General features: G+C 42.6%; 1 protein-coding gene across 2 annotated transcripts in view; it reads left to right on the plus strand.

The window, feature by feature from the left end:
* SYNE2 (spectrin repeat containing nuclear envelope protein 2) overlaps nt 1–26,081 on the plus strand; it is a 191,338-nt gene that overhangs the window by 131,585 nt on the left and 33,672 nt on the right. For both annotated transcript variants that reach the window (XM_055802696.1, XM_055802691.1), the window contains exons 80-94: nt 1,994–2,170; nt 3,961–4,116; nt 5,766–5,915; nt 8,227–8,397; nt 10,323–10,456; nt 10,765–10,969; nt 12,935–13,114; nt 14,541–14,669; nt 15,235–15,389; nt 15,733–15,880; nt 17,096–17,190; nt 18,555–18,789; nt 20,057–20,251; nt 21,010–21,135; nt 23,080–23,235. In XM_055802696.1, coding sequence (XP_055658671.1) covers nt 1,994–2,170; nt 3,961–4,116; nt 5,766–5,915; nt 8,227–8,397; nt 10,323–10,456; nt 10,765–10,969; nt 12,935–13,114; nt 14,541–14,669; nt 15,235–15,389; nt 15,733–15,880; nt 17,096–17,190; nt 18,555–18,789; nt 20,057–20,251; nt 21,010–21,135; nt 23,080–23,235 — 2,412 coding nt within the window. The remainder of the gene's footprint in view (nt 1–1,993; nt 2,171–3,960; nt 4,117–5,765; nt 5,916–8,226; nt 8,398–10,322; nt 10,457–10,764; nt 10,970–12,934; nt 13,115–14,540; nt 14,670–15,234; nt 15,390–15,732; nt 15,881–17,095; nt 17,191–18,554; nt 18,790–20,056; nt 20,252–21,009; nt 21,136–23,079; nt 23,236–26,081) is intronic.

Below are 26,081 nucleotides of genomic sequence, written 5' to 3' on the forward strand. Positions count from 1 at the left end.
TACCCACATTCCTTGAGCAGACATATACAATCACGATCGATGTCCATTGTCCCCATTTCACACTATTTCTCCATATCATTACATTTAGATTATAAAATGCGTTGAGCAGGAAGGTTTTGCTTCCTGAGGAAGATAGACTCTGTTTGTGCTGTATTTTGGTCTGCCTTTTCACCAGTGCCTCGTAACAGAGCTCCATAACCAGGATCCATTTAACTAGAGAACAGGGGGTTTGAATATTATGTTTCATCAAAAGACATAACCTGCTAGGAAAGGGGGACAGGGTAAACATCCCTGCAGAGAGAGGCTGCAGCAGACTCTTGGCTCTGTTCAGATGCTAAAGCAGCAATGACAGAGGCCGACTGCCTCAGCCGCAGGAAGGATTCAAGCTATGCTTGTACCTCCATAGGTGCCAGGGAGCCCAGCCTCAGAGCATGGACCCCTAGAGCGCCATATTTTGCTTTGCACTTGCAGAGCTACGGATTTGAAGAATCAATTACCAATATTTGAGTGAGCAGAGGTTATCTTTGTTCGGCAGCACTGGGTGCATGGGGGATCGCTCCACCAAAATCATGCACACCGAGGGAACCTTTCAGCCCCCTCTTTATACAAGTCACTCATGTCTATTCATTAACTTTCCGGGAACTCATTAACATATCTCACACCTGGACAATTAGCACATTCCATTCAAGGACCTAGTATATCTTCAAGTTAACAACATTAACATATCTCACACCTGGACAATTAGCACATTCCATTCAAGGACCTAGTATATCTTCAAGTTAACAACATTAACATATCTTGTGCCTGGACAATGTCCTTGAGGAGTTGTCTCTATGCAGACTCTTTTCCTTAGCTGTCATGTTTAAAGTCTCCATCTTTGCCACGTTGCATGTACAACAAGAATCTAAGACAAAATGTCCCTTTTAAAGATAACCAACCCAAGGACTTAGCAGTTTGTGCATCCGTCGAGTTGCAATAAGGGTTGGACATCTCCTGACTTCAACTAAACATAGGTGCGTCATCCCTTAGATAAGTGGTACAGCATTCACTGTTCACTACTGAGCGCTGCTCTGGGCTCGGGCAGGATGACAGTTCTCAGGCACTTTGGTACTGCACATGAGGCAAGTGCCACCGCAAGCGTTTCTTTCAAAGTGCCTTAGTGTAGCAGATACATAGCATTTTGTCTGTATCGGTTGGATTTGGAAGTTGGAACATGTAGGCCAGGTGCCATTTTTTAGCCCTTTGGGTATTTAGAGATTAGCTTGTAGGTGTGTCTTCTGCACTTGTCAGCCATGTGGGGATGCGTATGCTGAGAAGAAAGCTGGCATGTGGGTCACGAATTCCTACAGGGAAGCAGCTATGGCTTTACTGTGGTATTCCCTCGTGGCTTTTTTCTAGGTGCTACTAGATACAATGAGGAGCCCTTTCCTCCCCTCTTCTAAGACCCTCTGAAGTAAAAAGGCATTCCCTTACGTTGTTCTCACTTTGTGTGTAGTTTCTTACTTGTCTCTGTGGGCTAGCACTCTGGTATTGGAGGTTTTTCTCCTAGATACTCTGATACTCTATTCTGATACCAGATATTTTGATAAAGGACCGCAAGCTCTTGTCTGCACTTGCCTTTGAGCTCTAGGAGTGTGGGAAGGCCTTGGTCTAGGCCCAGTCTGCGCCCATGGCAGCGTGATGGTGTTGTCCAGTGGGTGTAAAGTACTGCGTCTGGTACCCCTAGGTTTTATTCCCTGCTCTGGCACTAGCCTGTTCTTACCTTGAGCTACCCATGTAATGATAGTCATTTTCTGCCAAAGTTTCAGTTATGGAAAAATTAAGGATTATTCCTATAGCCAAGTCTCTTTCAGAAAAATATTTTAGGCCGTGGCTCAAAATAAGCTGTGAATGTCCCATAACTATGCATTGAAGCATTGTTGGAACTGATCAGATTAAAAATGCCAAACTAATTGTTTTATGGTTTTGTTCTTTTTCCCCACCCCCCCTGCAGGAATATATGATGGAAATGAACTTTAAACAGTGGACAGTAGATTTTGTTAACCAGTCGCTCTTGCAGATGAGCACTTGTGATGTGGAGAGCAAGCGCTATGAAAGGACAGAATTTGCCGAGTGTCTTGGAGAGCTGAACCTGCGGTGGCACAGGCTGCAGGCATCTCTGAACAGAAAGGTTTGATTGAGTTCTCACCGCTTTATTTCTCACAACTCTGACCTTGCCTGTGTCAGTGCTCTGTATTTTGCAAGCAGTCTTTTTCCCTGAGTCTGAAAACACTGAGGAACACAGACGCCCTGTGCTCTATGCTGTCCACCCATGCTGCCGTCTCACGGGCAGCCTGTGGAGTGGTCTCGTAGTGCATCAGCTATCAGGTGGTAAGCAGGCATCCAAACCTCAGCAAGGTCTGGAAGGGTAAACTCTCCTGTAACTTGCAGGGAGGGAAAAGAGAAAAAAAAAAACCTTTTTTTGATAGCCTGGGATTTACCCTAGTTGCCTGTATTAGGTGGAAAAAATAAGATTCCTCCTATGAAGAAATTATAGTCAGTGACATGTCAACAAAGACAACAGATGCTGAGAAAGCTATGAAAAAGGAGTAATTCAGGGTAGTGTCTGCAGGGGAACCTGTCAGTGAAATCTGTTGAAGCTTTGGGGTACTGTGAAAGCTGGGTCATTAAAAACCTAATGAAACGCTGGATGGTTTGTGGAAAGGAGAGGTGCTACATTGCTTGGTGCAAACAGCCAGGCCCTGCTCAGCAAACACAGCACCGAAAGAGCAAACAACCCTTCCACATGCCATATGATGGGAACGAGAAATAGGGATATATTAAGCTACCACCCATTTTCCTGTTGTAGCAGTTGGATTTGCAAAAAAAAGTAATTATTAAGGAAGTAGTGTTGACAGATGTATTCAGATGGGGACATATGACCCTGCTGGAAAAGGCACAGCTGGGATCAAGTCCAAGCCCTGGTCCAGCCCTTCTGGGACACTGGAAAGGGGTTACTCTCTTGTGTGTCCTCCTTCTGCAGTAATGAAATAGGCTTTCCCGATGGAGGGCTTTGAAGATCAGTAGCTGGTCGCAAATTCTACATGTAGACTGACTACACCAGTGCATCTTGTGTTTCTCTGTAGAAAATCTGTTTCAGGCAGTGCCTCAGAATTACTTTATTCTAGTGAGACTAGAAATAATCCATGCATCCAGAATTAGATGCCACTGCTTTGTGTGCCCTAGTGCCCAGAAAAGCTAGTGTGACTGGTGATACGGAGAAGACCAGGGGAAGGTTAGCATCCCAAAATGCAAACGTGAGGTTGCTGGAACGAATCCCTCTACCAGCACATTCCTCTTTCATCTCTATTTCTCTCATGAATTTACAAGGCTTTAGGAGAAGTTGCCCTCCCTGCATCCAGATACAAAGACTACTGATCAAACAGAAATTTCCCATTTTTTTCCTGAATCAGAAAGTCTTCCAGAAACATTTTCAAATGGAAAATTCAGTTCTTGCCAATTGAAAATTCCCATGATGAAATTTCAATTTTTTTGAGAGAAAAAATTATCTTCTCTAACCATTTTCAATAAACTCCATTCTAGGATTTAATGGATCTTCAGGGCCAAGACTGAAGATAGGAGACTTAGGATCCCTTGCTTATTAGTAAATTTGTTGGTGAGTTTCAGGGGGAATGAGGTTTTCAGACTTCACATAAATGTGTCCATCTAGCCCAGGGTCCGCCAACTTGTCAGGTCCACAGGCTGCCAGCTCGAGAACCCACACTGCCTTGGTTTCTTTCCAGGGAAAAGGTCAGATCCTGAATAGCCAGTAAACCTTTTTAGCTTTTCCTTTTAAAATCTTTTCTCTAAGTAGTATTTTCAACGTAAATGTTGTAATCTCCATTTTTTTCATGTAAGGGGGAGCCCTGTTTCTGCCCACCTCTAGGTTTAAGTAAGTTAAAATAGTTCTGTAACTTTCAGATACAAGACCTGGAATACATTTTGGAGGATATTACTGAAAATGAGAACAAAGCCCAGACTCTACACAACTGGCTGGAAGCTCAGAGTGATCAACTGAGATCTTTACAAACCCCAGCAAGTCTCATCTCTGCACAGAACACGTTAGATGTTTGCAAGGTAAAGCATTATATGTGGTATTATTGTAAAAAACTATATTTGGCTTTTGCTGAATCCAGACTAAAGAACTGCACAGATTTTAACAGGAAAAATGTGAAGGAAGCTGCCATTTCCTGGAAGAACACAACGATGTGATTTTAATTACAGCATGTTATGTTCAGGTGATAGCCAGATCCACTTTTAATGTGAATTGCTAGTTTACGGGTTTTTCCCTCCAGTTGGCAATGCATTTGCTTCTGTTCTGTGGTATTTGGAGTGTTGTGAGTGTTGTGCAGCAGTAGTGTAGCTCTTATTCTGAGATGTCTCTGGAAGAAGTAGTTCTCAGTTCAGCACAGCCATGGCAAAGGCTATCAGTTCCATTAGCCTGAAGAGCTCTGTGGTGGAAACTGCACAGTCCAGTTGGAAGAATAGCAGCTCTCTCTACTGCTGCCCTAGAACGTAGTCACTCTGCACCAGCCTCAAGAATCTGGGTGTCCTTTGGTTTTGTTGTGTTTTTCTACACATCAGCTCCCTCAAAATTAGTACCGGTGCAGCCAGCTAATAATTGGCTCCTATTAATCTAACATTCTGCTGATTTCATTCAGTACAGTGTTCCGTCTCTATTTTTTAACATGGTATATTTGTTCTTTCATTGCCATGGTTACATGTCTCTGTCTTGTAGTAGGCTGCTTTTATTGCCTAGAGTGCTCTCTTACACACTGAATTACCTGTCTCTCTGAAGCACTCTGAAACGTTATTGAGGGGCCAGACCCTAAGAAAGACACAGGGTATCTTTGACTAAAACACAGTATCTTTGACCTGCTCACAGTGAGGTACAGTGCTGGGCTGCAGGTGGCTAAATGGTTTCATTAAAATGGATTTGCTCAATAAAAATGAGGTCCAAATTCGAAAATGTTTTGGAGACAGCCAGTGGGAGAGAAGAAAGGTCGTGGCTTATAAGCATAGTATTATAGGAAAATGTAATGGCCCATTGTGTGTATGGGTATTTATTCATGTTGGGAAGGAACTTATTGCTGAGCTTTCCCCAGCTTGTCAAGCCTAGCTTCCAGTCTTGCTGGTTGTGTTGGGGGAGTGTTATTCGCCCAGGCATTTCCACTTATTTCAGTGGTGTTTCTCCCATGGGAGAAAGCCTCTGACTAAGAGGACAAGCTGAAAATAACTTTCTAGAAGTTGTTAGGATGTCAGGAACTCTCATATTGCAAAACCAGTTCCTATACTACCTCTGTCTGCTGGAGCAGAGGAGGACCCAAAATGCTAACCTGCCCAAGGAGAAGTTCAGTTGCATTAAGGGAAAAACTTTTTTGAATCTGGAGAGGTACAGAGAAGCCTGCATGGTGGCTGAGGAATTAGCTCCTAACAATTTCCTTCCCAAGCACGATGTCCAGTGCTCATGCTGATGCTAAATGGGCGGATTCTAGCTCTACCTGCAAGAGACTGTTTAAAGCAGCTACTGTCATTTTGAATTCCTGTAAAGCAGTTGTTCTCTATCAGAGTTGAAATGGTGGTGGTGTTGCATGGCTGAAGAATTACACAGAACTGGTTTTACAGAAAGAATGTTTACCTAAGCTAGTCACACAGAAGGTTTTTTCTATGGTCTCATTGAAAGATCTTCTTTATCTGTCTTTTTTTTTTTCTTTTTTTTCATTTAGGAGCTAGAAAACCAACTCACAATTAAATCCAAAACTCTTGATGAGCTCAAACAGAGTTTGGCTTTGAATGGTAGTGTAGAACAAAGCCCAGATTCTCCATCTTTCAGGATAGCTGAGCTGTGCGAAATGGTGGACGGCGTTGTAAGCCAGGTAAAAGCTTTGTTTGCATTCAGATTTCTGCCTCTTCATATCCTTATGACCAGTGTTATCGATCTTCTTCATGGGATGGCAGGAGCTGGTACAGAAAAGATGCAAAGTATTCTTTCATCTTAACCTTCTTAAGAACTTCCTTTTAAGTTTTTACAATAAGTCTGATCTCCAAGTGGGCTGAATACAGGGGGAGGAGGGATAGACCCTCATCTACATACAGTTCAAGAAAAGAAACAGAACTGCTATTTTTTTGTCCAGTTGAAAATGGAAACCTGAAACCCTCTTACTCAGTCTGCTTCTCTTCATACCCTGGTCCTTATCCCCTGTAGTATTCTCGTGGAAGCTGCCTTCTCCTGCCCCATTCTCACTGCAGCTTTTCCATCTCCCAGTTACTCTTTTGTCCACACACCTGGATGGCTTTTGCCATCTTCAAATCCTCTGTAGTTTCCAGTTGCTTCAAGGAGAGTCTGGCAGATGGTTTCCCATGCAAATTGACACCCCAGCAGTTTGTATTTATTGCTATATTATGTTTATACTTGGAACTAATATTTTTTATCTAGATGTAACCGACGGGCACAGAAGATACAATAATGAGTACCTTCATAGATTTAAATTTGTGATATAAATAACAATATGCTTTAGAGGATTATACATGATGCAGTGATTGTATTTAAAGATTCCCTTACACTTTCTATTATAAATGCCTTACTTTTGTTCCTCAGAATTTTGTGAAACCTGAACTCTTTTGCTTGAACTCTTCCACATGAGGTGTCGGTCCAGGATGGGTCTGCTGCTGCTTCTTTTGGCTTTCAACAGAAATCATGTGGCTGTTTCTTACCAAGAAAGCAGATAAATTTTTGTTTGTGTACAAGATGAAAGATTATCCTTCTGCTGTAGAGCTGGGGGTAGAAATTGGCAGGATTGACAGCCTAGTGCTTTTTTCTTCTTACAGTCATTATGGGTCATGTTAATTTTAGTATTTTTATTACTTTATTTTTGTGACTATTTTATCAAACTTATAAACTGCAGAATGTTCTTACAGCCTAGTTGTCTGCATGTCCAATGAAACACCAAGTGCAGCTTTCTTCCCACAGGTGACCTCTCAGCAGATCCAGGCTGTGATTTCAAATATAGGTCTAAGGAGATGTGATACCATGATTGTAATGTCCATAGGTTGACCTCAAGACTGTGAGTCCATGTCCCAGAGACATTTCATATGGACGATGTCTTTCCTTCTTCCTTGTGTGGGCAGTAATTAGCTGCAGGCCACAAAAAGCAATTAGAGATTCCTCCCACTTCTACCGTGATTCAAATGAGAATAGGGGTGATTAATCCATCAACCCATGTGTGCCTGGAACACATGGATACAATGATCTACGCAGTCTATTGAGGGTGAACTATGGTGTAGGAGTTTCCATCTTTCATTGTGTGGATGCAGTCAGAACTGAAATCTGGCATCTGGGTTTGCCTGGTCCCATAGAGACATGCTTGTTTCTTTGCCTGGTTTTCATGCCTTTCTCAAAGCATCAGGTACTGCCATGACTGAAAATAGATGTTGAACTACGTGAATGTTTTGTCTAGCCCAGGACACGTACTTACCTGATACAGAAGGATAAAAATGACAAATAGCACTGAAGGAGGACTATGCGTTTGGTTTGCAGTGTCTAGGAGTACATGGCAAATGGAAACTATGCTTGCCTCCATATAGATTAAATGACTGTAATAATCAAAGAGACATAGAAAACAAAGAGGATATCCATAATTTAATTTTAGATCAGAACCCTGAGTTTCGTAGGCTGCAATTCAGGTGGGCTTGCATTATTAGAGCACGGTGCCATAAGAGGGATGAAAACTCTCCAGAGTATTATAGTAGCATCATCTTCCATACAATTTCTGTTTAAATTTTCTTTAAAAGGGAACTTGATCTCTGGATCAAACTATCTGCTTCCTAAGAAGATTAAGGCTCTCAACTTTCTCCCATTTCAGATTGATTTTGGCAGGAAGGAATAAGCAGTTCATTATCTCAGTACTTTTTACATTTTGGGGTGTTGTGGCTGGCAGAATAGCGTTACCTTGAACTCTGATTAAATTTTTATTTCCAGCAAACTCGTATACTTCACTCTAAATACTGTTTACTGCTTGGTTTGAAGCCTGCACAATTCCTTACCAAGTAGGAAAATACTCCAACTTGTGAAATTCTTGTTGGATCCTCATGGAGTAAGCATTGAGCTTAGATTTTTAGGTCAATTTGAAGGTGGTTTTCCATGTCAGGACTGCCCAAGAAATAGTGACAAAAGTGGTTTGTTTGCAGGTTGCACAGTTAAAGACCTCAATGCAGTCAATACTGGAGCAGTGGAGAGTATATGATGAAGCTTATGCAGAAGTCAGCTTGATGACAACAAGATATTTGTACTGCATAAACCACTGCAAACCTTCTGTGGCATCTTTGGAAGCTTTGGAAAAACAGGTCAACACTCTCCAGGTAGATCTACCGATGTTGTCTTATTTCTCTACTTCCTTTTGTGCCCTTAAACAAACAAACAAACAAACCAACTCCACTGAAAAAAGACAGAAACGTTTATCTGAACAACTTCTGCTTTATTAATAGTGCCACTGAAGTCAGTGGAATATTTTTATTTAGTTTTAACCTCCACAGGCACTGAGGACTATTTTGAGGCTTCTTACTTTCTTTAGCGCGTAAGATCAACTTTGGTGTGATTTAGGTACCAAGGTTCAAGAGAGACGTACAGGTCAGCTGCTACCATGTGTGCCTTACTGTGGGCTAGCAGAGCCTCCACTTTGGATTGCAAAGATGCCTTGACATTTTAGTCTTCTGCACGTGCTGGAAGGCATCTCCATATGAGGCACCAGGTCCTCATGCTCCATTGCCCTGCAGAGTCGAGATGGACATGTGCACTACACCACCATCCCTTATGCTGATGTCTACTCAGTCCGTCTCTAATCCATGTGGACCAGCAGGAAGTCTGGCTGAAAATGCAGCTGGCAAAGGAAAACCTAATGCCATCATTGCGTGTGTTTGCCTAAAGGTTACTCACCATTCAGGTGAAAGATGTTGATTCTCGGCTTGTTGGTTAAAAGGAAATTTACCCCTTCACTTGTTATTCTCAGGGAAATGCCCTGCCATAAGGCTGTAGCGTAACCTGGAAGGAGATGCCTGTGCATCGATGCTGGGACTCAGCGTAAAAATGGAGGGGACCTGGGAGAAAATTGGCGAAGGGACCACGTCTCTAGATCTGTGGTTTGAACGTTGCCCTTGGGGTACTGTGTCCCAGCCACTGTGCCAGTGACCACTGACACATTTTGCATTAAAGTGCTATTTGCGATAAAGCATCTTTCCACGTATAAACAGCACTGGAGTCAAGGACCAGGACCCAGGATTCCCCTTCCTAGAAGCTGTGGCTTGGGTTGCATGGGTGCAGCAGCCCTGGGGCAGAGCAGGGGGACCCCTGAGCCTGGCATTTCCAGTTGCTTTAGTGCAAAGTGAACTGTTCAGTCACCCTCCAGAGAGCTGGAGTTCCCTGCGCAGCCTCTGAATGAGGCTGGGCATAAACACCAGGCGTAAGTGCCCTGGATCAGCCTGCTGCTCTGCTTGGCTATTACAGCGTCTGAGTGGGGCATCTGGAGCAGGCAGTCAGGCTGGCCCTGGTTCTGAATGTTTTACAGATATGGCTAAAATCCCCTTCCCTGGCTTTAAACAAATCTGGAAAGGCTGTGTAAACACTCCCTGTTTCAGTTGTAATTAAGGCCTGATTTGGTTTATTTTCAAGTTGTATCAGAAGTGGTACAGGACAGACTGAGGCTGTGAATGCCAGGTACACGTCTCTCGGCAGCAAAGCCTGCATAAGCACTTTCCACCCTCCCTTAGGGACACATAATAAATGGAAGTAACTGGGCACCTTCTTACCTCCTTTTTTCCATCACCTGCTTTATTTTTAATCTGGATCAGGTCACAGATACGATCCATGGCAGATTCTGCAATTGCCTGTATCAGGAGGGGGAACACGCAGCCAGGGACAGGAGCTGTCAAGCCAACTTTACTGCCAGTAGAAATTTCCCTGAAACATAGCTTAAAAGAAAAACATTTTTGGTTTCTAGTGAATTAATTTAATCAGTTCAAAGCTGTGGGTTTGTTAAATGAGCTGTTTGTTTAAGAGCAAATAAATGACCTCAGTTTAAAATAGGCCTCCTATATGATTGTTTTGAACTTGGACCATTTCACCTCTCTTTTAACTTCTCTGATTTTTCGGATCAGGCGTTATTTTCACACACATTTTAGTGTGTGCTGCAAACGTGTCGCATTACTGCTACCCTAACTCTACCAGTCTATGGGGCAGCTATGCTTAGGTCATTCATCTCCGCAACTAATTGCGATAATCCATTTTGCAGTCCCTTCAAGATGAATCAGAGAGCAGTGAAGAAAGCTGGGCCAAGCTCCAGGCTGCTGCAAGTAACCTGAAGAAGAGCTGCTCTCCCTCCTTTGCAGAGATTATGGAACAGAAGTGCATGGAGGCACACACTAGGTAAGGTTATGAAAAAGACCCCCAGTTACCAGTATCCAAAAAAAAAAGCGGCTGAGGCAGGACTTAACTGTCTGTCAGGTTTTTAACTCTATATTAATACGACTCACCCGTTGAAGAGTACCTGTGTGAGGAGTAGCTGATACTACCTTTTAAGTGATGGATCACAGAACGCAAAATGGTGCCGTGTCAGCAGGCTTTCAGTAATGTGGGTATGAACGCAAAGAAACTCCCACAGGAATTCTACACCAAACCATATTCTGGCGGAGAATCTGCTAGGAAAATGCTCTTATCCTTTCATATGTCGGCAGGTGGAACTCAGTAAATGAAGACATCACAGATCAACTGCGGGCAGCACAAGCGACCATGCAGCTTTTGGAGCCCTTGAATACTTCATGCACTGAGGCAGCAGCCAAGTTACAACAGCACGAAGAGCAGTACAATCAGCTCTTGGATGCTCACATGCCTGAGGATAACATGATAGAAACTCTGCATCAGAGGATACAGGATATAAGGGTACATGACTATGTTTCTGCTGCCTGGTAAAAACCAGGATTTATTTTTGAGAAACAAATCAAAAGAACATCTTCTTCCCCTCTCCTCCCCCAAATCCAGTCAGTGGAAAACAAAACCTGTGGGTTTTTTCCATTAACAGGCACCTTTGTACTTCCTTTAAATACTTTGGCCAGATCCTGAGACCAAACTAAACTAGAGTCAGCACAGGGTGAGAAGAGAGCAAAAGGGAGCAATCTCACTCCATCCCTGCCCCTTTCTGCTCTATGCAAAGAATCAGGCCTGTGTTGGAAGGAATCCTTAAACCAAAAATTGTTTACTTTATGGGACGCTGTTTGGTAGGAGAGAGAATGTCTACTAGAACAATAGCAGAGGGAAAAGACCAATTTTCCAGAACACAGGAACATCTTGAGGTCTTCTGAATTCTTCAGATTTTTTTATTTGGGTTTGCTACTTTTTTTTGGCCTGGTCTGGTAAGATCACAAATTTCTAGGCTCATTAGATTATTCTAAATACTTCTGACTTTAGGCAAATGAGATCTCATGCTGAGACCACCACAGGGTGCATTTGACTCTGTCAGGTAGCAAAGCTGTCATTAGGTTCTGACATTTTCTTCAGACTGCAGTGAAGTGTATAATAATACTTATTTCAGGACAGAGCAGTGATTCATCATGCTTTATGAACCTCTAGCCATGTATTGGAAGAAGTCCAAAGCACCCCATTTTGCATGTGGCCAATCAAGAAACTTTACAGTATGTGAAAAAAACCTCATATATTTTTTCCTATGTCAGAAACAACTGACAGCAGCAAAATTTAGACCAAAACATTTTCAGTTTATTCTCACCTGTTAATGACCATGACATAAATTCATGAATATGTCAGCAAAAAGGCATCACATTTTCTGGAAATTTTGGGAAGAGTTTTGCACCTACTAAGCAAGGCGTGACTACTATAGTGCCAATAGCAGTGTAGATCCTGTCCTGGTATGTGTGAGTAGGACACATGGAATTTATGGTAGTTTTTTTGTAAGTAGTGAGTTAGAAGAATGGGGATCGGTGATAATGGCATATGTTACATGTCTTTGAAAATACATGTGCATTACAAAACCGTATTTTAATCTCTAATCTTTTCCTCTACTATACGTTAGGAAAGATGATGGGTTTATGGACCACTGTCACAAGAATAAATAAAAATAAAGTCCTGTATAAAGAGTAAGAAATCAAAATGGGATATTTACGAAATGGCTGAAGTGGCAGTTTGCAGTATGATCCATACCAAAGACAGGGGTCAGGAGCTAAGAGCCATTTTGGTTTTTAGGGAAACACACTTGCTCTTTGCTGGCAATCGCAAGTCTTTGTTACTCACAGAAAAGGCAATATACAGTGGCAAATTCCTGGGGGTTTCATGGCTAAAAGTAAACTACAGTTGTCCAGGTCAAAAAGAAGAAAAACAAGTACCTTGAAGGAGTCTAAAATTACTCCCTTTGTTCTTGTACTGCCTTTAGAGCTTAATTGTATAGCATCCTTTCTGTAGTAAAAGGGAACAAATAAAACTAAAAGTCCTCAGTCACTAAGGGATCCAAAGTACTGGTATGCTGGTAACGTAGTAGCATTTCTCATCTGCAGCATGGGCTAGTTTCTCCATCTGCTGGTGTACATCCATTCTGTAGAGATGGATTTTCTGATTTCTCTCCCTAATGTCTTCTGTAGCACTAGTATTCCACTGCCTGAAGTCACTGGTGTTCTGTTGAACTTTGAATTCTGCCTCTTCCAGCACCAGTCAATGGATGCAGGTCCTATTATCCTCAGAGTAAAAGACTGAAGCTTTCACCATAGCTGAATTTGGCTCCCGGAGCAGATCAACAAGAAGTGCTTAGTTACAGCAACAAAAGATACCAAATGAAAGTGGCACATGAATGATGGTCTGATTCATTTGCTGACTTTTTTTTCTTTCCCCTTCCCTCATCAGAATTTACAGCGTCGTGTTCAAAACATCCAAGTATTCCATGCAGAGATTTCTTTCAAGGCTGATAAGATAAAACAGACGTCTGGGACAACTGCAGAAACCATTCTGCTGGAGAAGTGTGAGCCGCTCCAGAGAGCATACTATTTGGAAAAGATGTTGCAGAGGAAGTTAAATGAATTTGAGGTAATTTTTTTTATTATTAAATTAGCTGTCAGTGTGAGGTAACTTCTTCACTTAGAGCCCTGTGTGAACTACCTTCTTCATCTTGAACCGAAATGAAATTTCAATAAAATAAAACTTGGCAGTATGGTCAACTATGTGAAGAAATAATACAGGAAGCTAGAGGGACAGATGAAGGAAGGATTTCACCCTTCTTATCTGCTTGTGTTGTTCTAACAAGCCTTTGTAAGTGGTCCTAGTACAGTCAAGCAGTACTGGACCCTCAGATGATTACAGTTCAGGAAATGTATTTTTATTCTATGAACTTTGAAGTAAGTTGTAAACTTTCTCAGCTCTGCCTTGGAAAAAAACCTAAGTGCCTCAGTTTGTTTTGATAAGAGTGCATACAGCATACCTCAAACCCAACAGGAAACTGTGGTCATTTGATGTAATTTTGAAGACCAGATTCACATCCCCATTCAGGCAGAACAGGGAGGGACTTGCACAGAGGTTTCCCCGTGTGATGCTCTGCTCACAAGAGTGCTGTGGGATTGCCTGCCCCTCTGTGCAGGTATTCCTGAGATAACTTCCAATCAAATGTACTGCTGTACAGTTACTGATGCAAAACTAGTCTGTTCCGTGAAAAAGTCTGGTTTCAAGGAATTGTTCTGTTCTAAAGAAAACCCAAATTCATCAAGAATTTTCAGCCAACTTTATTTATGACTCCATCTACCTGTATTTCAATGGCTGTAAGCCAGATATCTTTGTGAAGATAACAGATTTCTCTTATTCCCTGTGAACTTCTTGCTCCATGAAAAATGTCACTTCTAGGTAGACATTTTCTCTAGTGTAATCCTGTAGTATTACCACACAACTGTCTCTTTCCCTGTACCAATTTTCATCATTTGTTCCTTATAAAAATGTTGCTGTTTCAGTGTTCTTAATTCTTGCAAGAAAGAAGCAGCTTTCCCAGTGCTTTTCTGACCCAAAGAAACCAAGCAAGTGAATAAAGAAGTTGAACTCCAGCTCTAGTTATTTATCTCCACAGAGCTCGTATAAGTTCTACAGCTGTGGCTGTAGGCACATGGCAGCAGGCTCTGTGCATAGCTCAAAGAAAGCTCATTTTCACAAGTTTCTTCCTTCTGATAAGTTTTGATTTTCCAGTCTAACAATAAATCAAACAGCCCAAAGCTACAAAAAGGGATCACAGATGCCCCTATTCCACATAGTTACGAATCTCAGAATTTAGAGACTGTTTCTTGCTTTCTGCTTTGCTTAAATTTTCCCCTTACCCAGTGCAAAAACAGAAAAAGTTCACTGTGTGAGTTATACATTGGAATTTGGATTTCATGTCTGTTTGTTTTATTGATGATACTGCTTATTGCTCCTTGATGTGTACTAATATGTGTATTAAATCATAATTAATGTAAATATGCAATATTCACCCTAGTTCAGTCTTTCACAACTGGAGGATTTCAACAAGTGCCTTGAAACACTGGAGGGTTGTGTCAAGAATTGCACCGATGCCTTCGAAAGTCTCTGTATATGGGGAGAAACAGACAGCTCAGAGTTGCTCCTGGTATGTTTGGATTCCCAAATACCAAAAGATACTGCTCAGGATTTAAGTGTCCATAGGATGCCAGCTGTTGCCTCCTTCAAGAAACTCTTCGTGTCCTCAGTATCATAGTTCTAGCATTTCCATCTGAGTAACTATAACTTCATCCAAAACATCGAAAGCAATGATTTCAGTTTGTAAAAACTCTAGAGATGCTTTGCAGGCCAAATGCCTGCATGGAGGGGAGGAAAACCACATAGATTTGGGGTTGATGGGAGTTTTTTTTCCCCAGTTTTGTTCTGGAGCCTACCATGTGGCCCTCCGCGTAGGGTACAAAGTAAATGTGCAAGTACCAGCTCTTGAGTAATCTGCTCAGTACTGTTGGAGAAGTGGACCATGTGTAAGAGAACTGGGGCTTTTTTGTTTCCTAACTTCAAAGAAGTTAAGACAGAAATGTTGGGACTTTTGAGGTTAGCATTTCAGATGCATAAAGTTCTGACACTTCCTACAGAGGAGAATAGGCTTTATATTTCTTTGAAATGAAAGAAAGGCAGTATTTTTTGCAATTAATTTATTCTTTTACTTCCAGAATCACACACTGGAGCTTGCTGCGCTTTCTCCAAATGTAAAGAGTTTGAATGAAACAAGCGTTAAGCTGCCACTCAGTGACTTCACCCTGAAGAAAATGCAGAGCCTGACTCGGCTGTGGAGTCAGAAAAGAGCCGCTGCTCTGGAACACTGGAGGTCTGAAAGGCAAACAAAAAATCACTACTAACCATTTTCTTTCCTGTGAGGAAAGTGAAACCAAATTCAAGCATGGGAAGTCTTGCAGTCTTTTCTCAGCTTTCTCAGGGGTTTTCCAAGCTGAATTCCTGCCGTTTCAATTTACTTGATTATTCAGTGGCTATTTGTATTCCAAGTCACTTGAAGCAAAAATCTGAATGTTCATAGATGAAAAAGGTAGCAAAGTACCAAGCAAACCCCTACTATGTTCGTATTACTAACCACTGTGTTAGGCTGTATGCAAACAGATCCAGAAAAACCACCACCAACACAATAGTTTCTGATTATTTCTTTTGTTTTACAGTAAGCGTGAAGGAATTAATGATGATGAAAAGAAAATCTTCCAGAAATGTGAAAACTGGATGAAATTCCTAGAAAAAATGAGAGATGCCTTAAAAACAAATATTCCTGAACGGTTTGAAGAACTGAAAGAGCAACAGAGAGTATATGAGGTAAAGCTAACTAAAAAATGGAAGCATCTTCTTGAATGGTGAAGGTGGGGGGAAATCACTAGAAAATGCTCAGCCTTTGAAAATTAGGTATGGGCAGAGTTTTGCCGAGCATTTCACTCTTGGAATGTGGTCTTGTACTTATTCAAGGAAAAACTCTGAAATGTGAAAATAGTTTTCCAAAACGGATGGATCCCTTTTTGCAGGGATCAGACCTTTAGGAGTGCATCCTCAAGTGTTGGGTCATAGAAGTCCTAGATTTTTCCAAGCCTGAGGTTACTTTTCTATCTGCCTTTCCCAGAGCCCTGAAGCTTATGGCGACTAGCTAGGCAGTTTGCTGGCGAATTGGCAGGAACTCTACCAGTTTTTGGAAGCACTGCATTTAAATCAAAATATTTTTGCAGTGTATCTCCGTTTTGACCAATGTTAGGTTTTGGTGGAATTCTGTTTCACTGGCATTTTTGCGAACACTTGCTACTTGTTATAGAGAGCTAGCTCTTCGTGCGTATGACAGTATCCATTCAGAGCAGAAGGTACACTGCATGCTAGCAGTAGCATGTGGATGCAATTCTGTGTCTATCCACAGACTTTATCCTAGTGGCAGGAGGATGGAAAAACAACCAAAATAAAGAAAAAAAAAATCACGTGGTAAATGCTAAACATCGTGAACTGCTGGGGTGAGCTTTGTGCTGCCACGGTAGACCACAGCTTCACCCTAGCCAAAATACTGCAGCTAATTGCATGGGGTGTTAAGTCTCTGCGTGTTAGTGATATTCATTTGGGTCCAGAGAAAGTTCCTTTCTCTCTTTCGCATTTTTCTCTTAGACATCTCTAAATAATTTTATTCATTGCAGTGGAATTATTTATAGAACAAACTTTTGCTCATTGTGATAGAGTAAATTCATGCTTACATGTAGCTTTTTTAGACCTTTTCTATGGGTTTCTGTCTAGATTGCATTTCTCACGAATGAGTCCAGCAAACTGTAGGCTTTAGATTACCTGTAAGATACGGCTTCTGATGGGTTCTCCTATCACATATGTGCAAATTCCCCCTGGCATCCAAAAAGAGTGGAATCTTTTAGGATGTGTTTGACACTAGCACTTGAAAATAATAGAGCTTCAGCTTTTAAAATTAAATAAATGCTGTCACTCTAGAGGAGCAGAAGCAAAGATGGTTCAGTGAATAATTAAATCTGGTTTTTTCCATGGTATTTTCAGATGCTGCAAACTGAGATTTCCTTAAATCAGCAGATATTTAATTCTATCATAGCAAAAGTTCTACACTCCTTGGCATCTGAAGAGGCAGAAAAGAGGTAATCCATTTTTCTCCCTAAGGTCCTGGTAATTCGGTGAATATGCTCTCTTTCATGAAGTTGGTATTGGATCCTTGCTGTCATGAGGACATAAACTCAAATTCTTGACTAGGTTCACTCTTTAAATAATCTCCTGGCCCATTTTACAGAAGTGTGAGGAGGTCCAGTGAGAAAGAAACACAGGTGCCCTGGCCAGACTGCATTTTAGATAGTAACTTCATGTTGCTAACAAAAATAATTACTCCTGAACAGGAGGCTTTCTTGTCTAATGGTACCCTGCAGTTGCTGAAACTCTTACCTGTTGTTGAGAAGCTACCTTCTTACAGAGGGTGATGAGGATACTGCATATGAAGGATCCTTTCCGTCTTCCTAGATTTCTCTACTATTTTCAAAAGTGCAGAGGTGTGAGACTATCAGCATTGCCCCTGGCACATGTGACAGGGCATTGAGTCACTGTCCACGCAACCCAAAACATATGACAGCTAAACCTGTTTTTATGTGTGATCTCATACTTTTAATTAATGTAGGGTGAGAAGCAGAAAGTAATATTTGTGAGCGGAGGTTCAACTGCCTCAGGCATTTCTGCTGTGAATGCATTACCCCTCTCTGCCAGAGCTTGCTGCTTCCAGAGAGCTGGCAGGACAGCATGTGTGCTCCCCTCAGCCACTTCGGTATGAAGTCCATAGCTTCGCTTAAAGCTGCCAAGGAAAGTAGGGCTGAACTGAGCAAAGCTGCTGGATTTTTGTGTTGAAGCTAGCTCCAGAAATACAGGTGTTTGTCTAAGAGTTAATCTGGGGGCCATGGCTTCCTGCAGAGGAGCAGAATTGATAGACGGACTGTAGTCTTAATTACTCCAGCTAGATCTGCTGGACCATCTAACCATGCTGTAAAGAGGCCAAAAAAATCTTGAATGGGTTCAATAACTACACAGCCTTTTCACTTTGCAGTCAGGTCGCACTGCTGTAAGGTGCAGCGATGGCTGAACTCCCGCTTACGGACAGGTGAAAGCACAGATCAGTTTTGCAGCATAATCAGAGACCTTGTCTCACTTACATTGACCTTCTTGTTCTTCAGAGACATGTTTAGTGCACATTGTTTCTGTGATTACTGTACTATATATGTTGCTATACAATGATAGCAAGAACGACTTGCATTGTCCCTTCTTGTGTCATGTAAAAGGTTTTTTGGCTTGCTTAAAAGACAAAATACAGAGAGCAGAGTTGAGCTTAGGGCTCCATAGAGCTTTTTACATAGTTGAGGATTGTAATTGAAATACAGTGTTGTAAATGGAAATCCATCACAATTGTTGTAAAATGCAGCCTTGAGGTCAAAATACCTGAACACTCAACACTTGTCATTTTCAGAAGAGAGTTCATTTCCAAGCTCCTGTTGCTGAAAGAGCAGTGGCAGAACCTTACTCAGACGGTTCTGCAGAGGAAGAAAGATATCGATGGACTTGTGAGCCAGTGGCAGCTCTTCAGGAGTTCCCAGCAGAGCCTCGGCAGATTCCTTGATGATATGAACAACTTCTTGGCAGCGCTGAAGAGCCAGGGCCGCTACAGCCCTCACCATGTTAGAAATCTAATTCATGATTGCAAGGTACTGTATTTATTTCTCATAAATCTAAAATCTGTGGTTTTTTCTCAGACTGTAACAACTTCTGCCTAGTAAGGTAAAAAGCTTTAAAATCATGTGCTTTTTGGGGAAAAACAATTGCTGATAGTTTTTGTTAAAGCTGAGCACAGATGAGAAAACAGTAATGTTGTGAAAGGCTTCTTATAGTAGGAGACTTCCTGATCAACATTGTTATATTGTGTACTTAAAAAAATATTACTGATATGAACAGGGGAATGCAGGGTGCCAGGGAGATTAGGCAAAACCACTGCTCAGCAGGTAGCCTCTGGAACTGTGTGCATCTAACTGACATGGCTGCTGAATGCCGGCCTTGCAGTTTGCCTGAAGAAAGCAGGACATATGTGGCAAGGCAGGCCCCATGGCGGGGTGGGTGCAGGGATGGGCAGGAGGTGTCAGGAGCAGAGGACAAAGCACTTGCAAGGGGGTCTGTCCTTGGAGCCACCAGGCGCAGACCTGGGCAGTTCTTCAGGGCAGTACAAAAAAATGTTTTTCTTTGTTAATTTTGGCTGGTTTGGTTTTCCGTGTAATTATGGAGCTCTTTGTTTTATAAGAAAGTAAAAACAAGCCATGAACTTGATGGTTGCTTATGGCAATCTAAAACCTTTGAAAACTGTATTATTGAACCCTATTTGTGTGATCCACGGTTTATTGTGTTCCCACAGACCTAATGTTGATGATTAACACATTACCAGTATTCTATTTGGCACTTGCCCTATTTATTTCATCTTTATTTTCACCTGCTGTGTAAAGATGATTTTCAGCAGATTTTACAATTTAGCGCTCATGCTTTTCCTCAGTGAGAAAAGCGAGAAAGCAACCTCCCTTCTACTCCAAATTGCCCTTCCCTCCTGCTGCTGTTTTACAGAAGGAAACAATGATCATATCTGCTTGTGTTATAGACCAATTTGTGTTGTAGGCAAATTGTTATTGATGGCTTACTTCACTTGAGTATGTCACGATTAACAGAGCTGTTATCTCTGTTAGAGGTGTTAACAGAACTTAAACTGTTTTTTTATTCTGAAGAATCTGATTCTGATTTTTCTGAAATTAAAAAAGCAGATAGGAGAAGATCTATTAATTTACTCCTTCATGAATGTGAACACACTAGTGCCTTGAAACATTCTTTGTGAGTCTTCACTTTTTCCCAAGTGAAATGCCAGGAATGCACCTTCTAAAGCTTGCTAAGAACAGCTTAGAAACTTAATTTTTTTTATTTTGTTTTGTTTTTAAGATTAAGGCAGTGATTCTTCAGAGGTGGCAAGCCATGTACTCTTTAACCATTGATGTCGGGGAGAAGCTGCGCACTGTCACGGATCCCGAGACCAGCAGTGTTCTCCAGGAGGAGCTCAGCCAGTTACAGCAGAGTTGGGGGAACGTTCAGGCCCTGCTGGAGAAAAACAAGATGGCATTCATCTACATCATACAGGTAGATGATGCCCTTGCTAGGGAGGAGTGGCATGTCCATCTCTGGTGTTGGGTCTCAAGAGATTCCCTGCCCTGCGGTCCCCAGGGCTGGGCTCTGTAGCAACAAGGCAAATACTGAGCTGCTGCTCACTGCAGAGGGGCTCTGAGGAAATTGCCTGTCATGTGCCATCAGGGCTTGTGGGAAGCTAAAACTGTGGTCCTCTGATTCTCAACATCCATTTGTTGCTGTAATGGATGTTCCCACTCTGTTCTCACGCCTCTCATGACCTGGAGCTCTCTCCAGCTTTGGGGTGTGAGGTCTGAGCTAAAATTTAGCTCAGAGGGAGTTGGCATGACTTGTTGCTCCTCCTGTCATTGCACCCCTAGGCAGAAGGGTAAGTCATATTTATTTCCTTAAGAGCAATGAATTTGCTTTCATGGATAGACAGCACATAGGTATGTCTTAAAATTGAATACTGTCATTGATAAAATCCACAGCCCAAAACCTATGCCTAAAGCCTCTCAGGTTGGACAAAACAAAATGAGCAGAAATGTTCTGTAAGATAAACCTTAAATACAAGACAGGGTTCAAGTTCTGTAAATCAGTGCACCAAATTCTTGTGGGTGGCACTGTGTATCAAAAAGAAAATTCAAATCACCAAAGCGCATGACTTTTTACTTCACTGGGTTGAAAAGGCTATTTTGTAACATATCCATATGATTCAATATGTTATGATAAAGTCTCTACCTTTTATAATTTTCTTGGGTCTTCTTGAGCAGAATTTGGAGCTCTTTGAAAAGCGAACCAAGGAATTAGAAAGCAGGGTGCAGGAGCTAAAGGAGAAAAGCGAAGATCTGCTTCCGGTTGAACATGAAGAGCTCTACAAAGCCAAGGAACACATTAAGGTATTGAACAGTCATCTTGTACCTCAATAGATGTAATCTTTGCACAAAACCTGCTCCCTGTGAAAAGAATTTTCCCTCTTACCTGCTCTTCAGTGATGCTGAATTTCTCTCCTTTATAGCATCGCGATAGCTGCCAATCTGCAAAGTCTAGCTGACAAAGATGATTACAAGAGTAGTAGTAGTGTTTGGTATTTTTTCCCTGTTTCTGCTCCCTTTCCACAGTCTGAATTTATAAAAACAGCAGTTCCTCAAACAAAAGGGCAAAAACTCCCTGGTCTTGGCTCAGTTGGCTGCTGTCCTAACGGCTGCATCTCCCTTTTTGCTTTCCAGTCCATTGTGGACAGGGAGCTTCTCAGGCGAGAGACTTTGTAAGTCTGTAAAGCACCATGCATACCCGTGGGATCTGAGAATAATTAAAGAGGAGGAAAATTAAGAGTAAGGGAGTGGCAGAATCCCTTGCAGCCCATATTGCACTGTGCAAATTAAATGCCAAGGAAAGCATTTCCAAGGGATAGGAGACATTTGGTCTGCACTGGTCAGTCTTTCATCATCCTTTTATGAAGTGAATTGTTGACCTATGCGGTGGGAACAAATAAGCTTATTAACAAGTCAGGGCTTTGAACTCATTATGAACTGTCTGAAATCTTCTTTGTGAGTGCTGGCTGCCTTTCCCATGGCAAGCAGTCTTGCTGTAGCCCTGTATTATTTCTGAGATGGCAGCACACAGCTCCTGCCTCTTTCTCCAGTGAGAGAAATTCAGCTGCAGAGGCATCAGTCACAGTGCCAGTGCAGTCGCTGCTTTTGGGTGTCACAGAATAATAAAATAAAGGACCAAAATGGAATGGGGGAGAAGGGATCTCCTTTCTTCTCCCTGACTTTCAACTCTTCTGTGCAATAAAGCTGTTTTTCTCTCAGGCCTGGACCTTACACAAGGCTAGCGAAGTCCCATGAAATTTCATCATTAGCTCCATTAATGCAGGGATTTGACTGGTATTAAGACAGATAAATGCATGTGTGCATACCCGTACAGAGTATTTGCCTCCAGTGTTAAAAGCAGATCAGATTTTTTTTTTATTATTATTTTTTTATGATTTAGATAAGTGACTGGATCAAAAGACCTGTGAAGATGCTCACAGGGCTTGGACCTAGCACACTTCTGGTACAAACACGGTTTTTTCCCTATAAAATGAGACAAATTTGATCCTCTCTAAGAGCTTTTTTTGTTTGAGGAGTTGGTGACACCTCGCAGCAACTGCCTTGCAAAATGGGACCTAGTACCTCCTATGTAGATTGGCATGTGTCCCAGCTGCATGCAGTGCTCTGCTTTTTAGGTGACAATTTTAACCCTGTTTAGGAAAATGCATAACCTTGTTAAAAAGAGGAAGGGGAGTCAGGGGAACAAAGCCGAAGCGAGCGTGTGTTTCTGTGAATGAGCAGTTTAAAAGCTCCATGTTTCTGACTGATCTGATGAAGTGCCTGTGGAATCATTCATTAGAGAAGGGAACCAATTTCAATTTTTTAGCATTTAAATAAATAACCTGAAATTGGGACAAATGCAGGTGGAAGGCAACTTGGCCAAAATAATAATAATAACAATAATAAAAGAAAACCCAAAGTAGTGGGCATGCCTCTTCCTGGATGTGGAACCCCAGAGGCTGCCCTGGAGCGTGGGGAGCTGCAGGGGGTCAGGCGGCGTTCCTGCACTGTGGGATGCAGCAGGGGCTGCTGCTGCACCAGTTAATGACCAGTAGCAGCTCTCCAGTGGGCTCGCAGTCGGGTCCTGAGCCGCATACGGGGCGACCCCATCCAGCCCCGCCGCAGGGCGCTGCAGGCGGCCGAGCTCCCTCCTCTCCTCCCCCACCGGCCGGGCAGGGGATTAACGAGCAGGTTGGGAACCCGGAGGAGCTTAGTGCCAAGGCTGGAGCTGGCCGCCTTTCCATGCAGGAGCTGGAGCAGTCGCTGGCAGACTGCACCCCAAACATGAAGGATCTGCTGCGCACCAAGGTGTACGTGGGTTACTGCTTCTTCACCGAGGACATGAAGGTGCTCCGGGAGCAAGCTGAGCGCCTGCACCGGCAGTGGGAAGAGCTCTGCTTGCGGGTAAGCTCTGGCGCTGCGGGCAGGATGGCTGGGGAGCGGGGGAGCAGCGGGGTTCCCTCGGGGCTGGCTCCCTTTTGCAGTCCTGGGGGGGGGGATGGGGCCGCTCCTGCTGTAGCTAGCCGGGGCTGAAGTTTGCCCTTTGTTTCACTGCTGAGATATTTTGTTGTTGTTGTTGTTGTTTTAACCCCTTTGTGAGTGCCTGAATGGCACAGAGCTCAAACGCAGCTGTTTGCTGAAATAGGTGGCTTTGTTCGGGGTTGCCCAAGGCGGGGCATAAAGACGGGAACTGCCCGAGGGCATAAGGCAGGGGAGGGAAGGGGGAGGTCTTTCCAGTCTGATGTTTAAAAAAATGCCAGGAAAGTTTATAAAGAAAACTTAAATGTGTTTAAATGCTGACTCTATGGGCTTAAACACATTAAGAATTGGCTTGTATTTCCTGTAGCAGTAAAATACTGTGAAACGTCTGCATTCTTTGTGGCTTGTTGCTCTATGACACTTAATTCAGTGCTGCTTGTAAAATTGCTGGGGAACAGTTACCAGCAAAGTCACATGAACTTGATTCATTAGGTTATTATGCAGTTTGAATGCGTGTTTACTTTACCTCGTTAACAGGATTGGAAGAAGTCAAATACTTCGGGGTCTTTAAGTTACTCTGGATGGCTCCACATGCCAGCAAGCCAAACCCTTGGTTCTCTTTCCTCACAAGTCACTAGCTTTTATTTTACAGTCTGTAAAGAAGTATGGAAGCAAGTTAGTATTTCGTGTCTAACCCTTACTCAGGCAAAGGTAAAGCAATCTTGGTAGGAATATTGCCAGAGTAATGAACAGCTATGCCTATTTCACACACTGGTGTGGTGAAATAAGTTATTTGGGTTCATTTTTTGTGTTGCAATGGGAGAGAATAATTTAGTATCTTTGCCTTAAACTGGATGGTTAATCTGCAACCAGTGTTTTTTATTGTTTCTAAACTCTGAAAATAGTTCTAGAGACACCCTCCCCGCTCCTGAGAAATACAGGCAATTATTTTAAAATCAAAATACCAGAACCATTTTCCTAATGGAAATGTCTAGTTAAGCCTATACATGAGAGAACTTTGTTGGTTTACCTTTTTTAGCGAACTGCTGATGGCTGCTGTTTCAACTGTGGTGAGCAGCCCTGAAAATTAAGCTGTCTTTTGTAGGTACCCCACTACAGTCTATGCACGTAGTAATTTCTTGTAGTAATTCAAGTTCAGATTTTATTCCAAATTGCCATTTTAATTTCCTGAGGGAGCAATGTTTAGTTCAGTCTGTCTGGGAAAGAAGAAAGGGGTGACATTAATGTGACACTGTTAGGCACACAGAAGTCTGTAGTGGGAGGAATCTATTTAGTGCTGCAGTGGAGGGATATACAGAAATGTTTACGCAGCTCTAATGAGCCTCTGGAGAGCCTGCACTGATGCTCAGCACTGGACACAAGGGTAGGAGAGCAGACTTCATCGGTTCTGCTGCTAGCATGACTGCTTTGTTTTGGCTAGCAAATTAGAGGAGTCAGGATGTATTGTGTGAAGAAAAATCTGCAGTATAGATAGATACAGGGAGGTGAAAGCCTTTGAGAGCGAGAGGCGGCTGCAGCTGTCACAGCCATATGAGCGGGATAGCCAGATGCCTGTGCTGGACTGAGCAGAGACAAACACAGGGAGCAGATGCACTCAAGGGATTAGCGTTTACATAGCTGCCCTTGCAAGGTACATGTAGGTCAAAGATTTAACCATTCATATCAGCGAGTGTCCAGTTCTAATGAATGCTAGTGTAACAGGTTGGGCCCAGGGCCTTGATAATCTTTTAGCCTCTCTTGGGAATGCTGAGATTGCTCCTGCATCACTCTCTGGATGCAAAATGGAGCTGGTCCTGGGGCAGCTGGTCCGAGGAGAAAGTGCTCAAAGCAGTGGCTTGAAAGGTTCATGTTCCTAGAAGCTTGTCTGGGATTTTTTTTTTTTGCTAATTCCTGTTTTACCCTCTGTCTATATTTAGCATCCTGCCTTGCCCCACGCTTAGCTGGCAACAATGGTGTCAGGATCATTTCAGGATGTAACAGTGTTTTTGCTGATGTGCGTCATCTCTTCCTCCACTGACCAACTTAACTCATCTCCATACATGGGAGATGCTGCAAGTGGTAGAGGAAGCATGAGGGATTTACCCTTCATATCTCCGAGGTTGAGGGTAGGAGGCAGCTTCCCAGAGCAGCGGCCCTCTTAGGGAGACTTTCAGAGGTCCCTGCGATCTCCAGGAACTTCTTCCTGTTGAGAACTTTGGTGATTGTTTCCCTGTGTCCCAAGACAGTGCTCTCAGCCCTCATCCCTTTGTTCAGATCAGCATTAAAGATTTAGAAATCACTTTCACCTCTCCATCCCCTCCTTACAAAAAGTCAGAATTTAAAGGACAAAAGCAGTATAGCCGGAGATCACTTGATGTCTCCTGTTTTGATCCTGGTGTTAACATGGAGCTGGTCTTGCTTCCACACTATACACTTAACCTTCACTCTGCGGTACAAAATAGCGGCAGCGATTAGTCTAGGAGAATCACCGATGGAATTTTGAGGAGTCATATGCTGTATAAGGTGCGTGTGATATGTGACAAGGGAATGTTTCCTTCCATGGGATGATCCTTAGAGTGGCCATTCGCAGCCAAGGGAAGCAAAATGTTATGCTTAGTCTTTTCATGGTTTATTGGTGAGGGTCAGGTGAGGGGTTAGTTTGTCTCGTTTAATTTTAGTAGAACTTTGACCTTTTTTCACTTCCTTTGTCTCGTGTATCTTGGTACAGGAATCCATGGAAGTAGATAAATGAATACAAATACCGAAGACCC

The sequence above is a fragment of the Falco peregrinus genome, chromosome 1, assembly GCF_023634155.1.
Source record: "Falco peregrinus isolate bFalPer1 chromosome 1, bFalPer1.pri, whole genome shotgun sequence".
Lineage (NCBI taxonomy): Eukaryota > Metazoa > Chordata > Aves > Falconiformes > Falconidae > Falco > Falco peregrinus.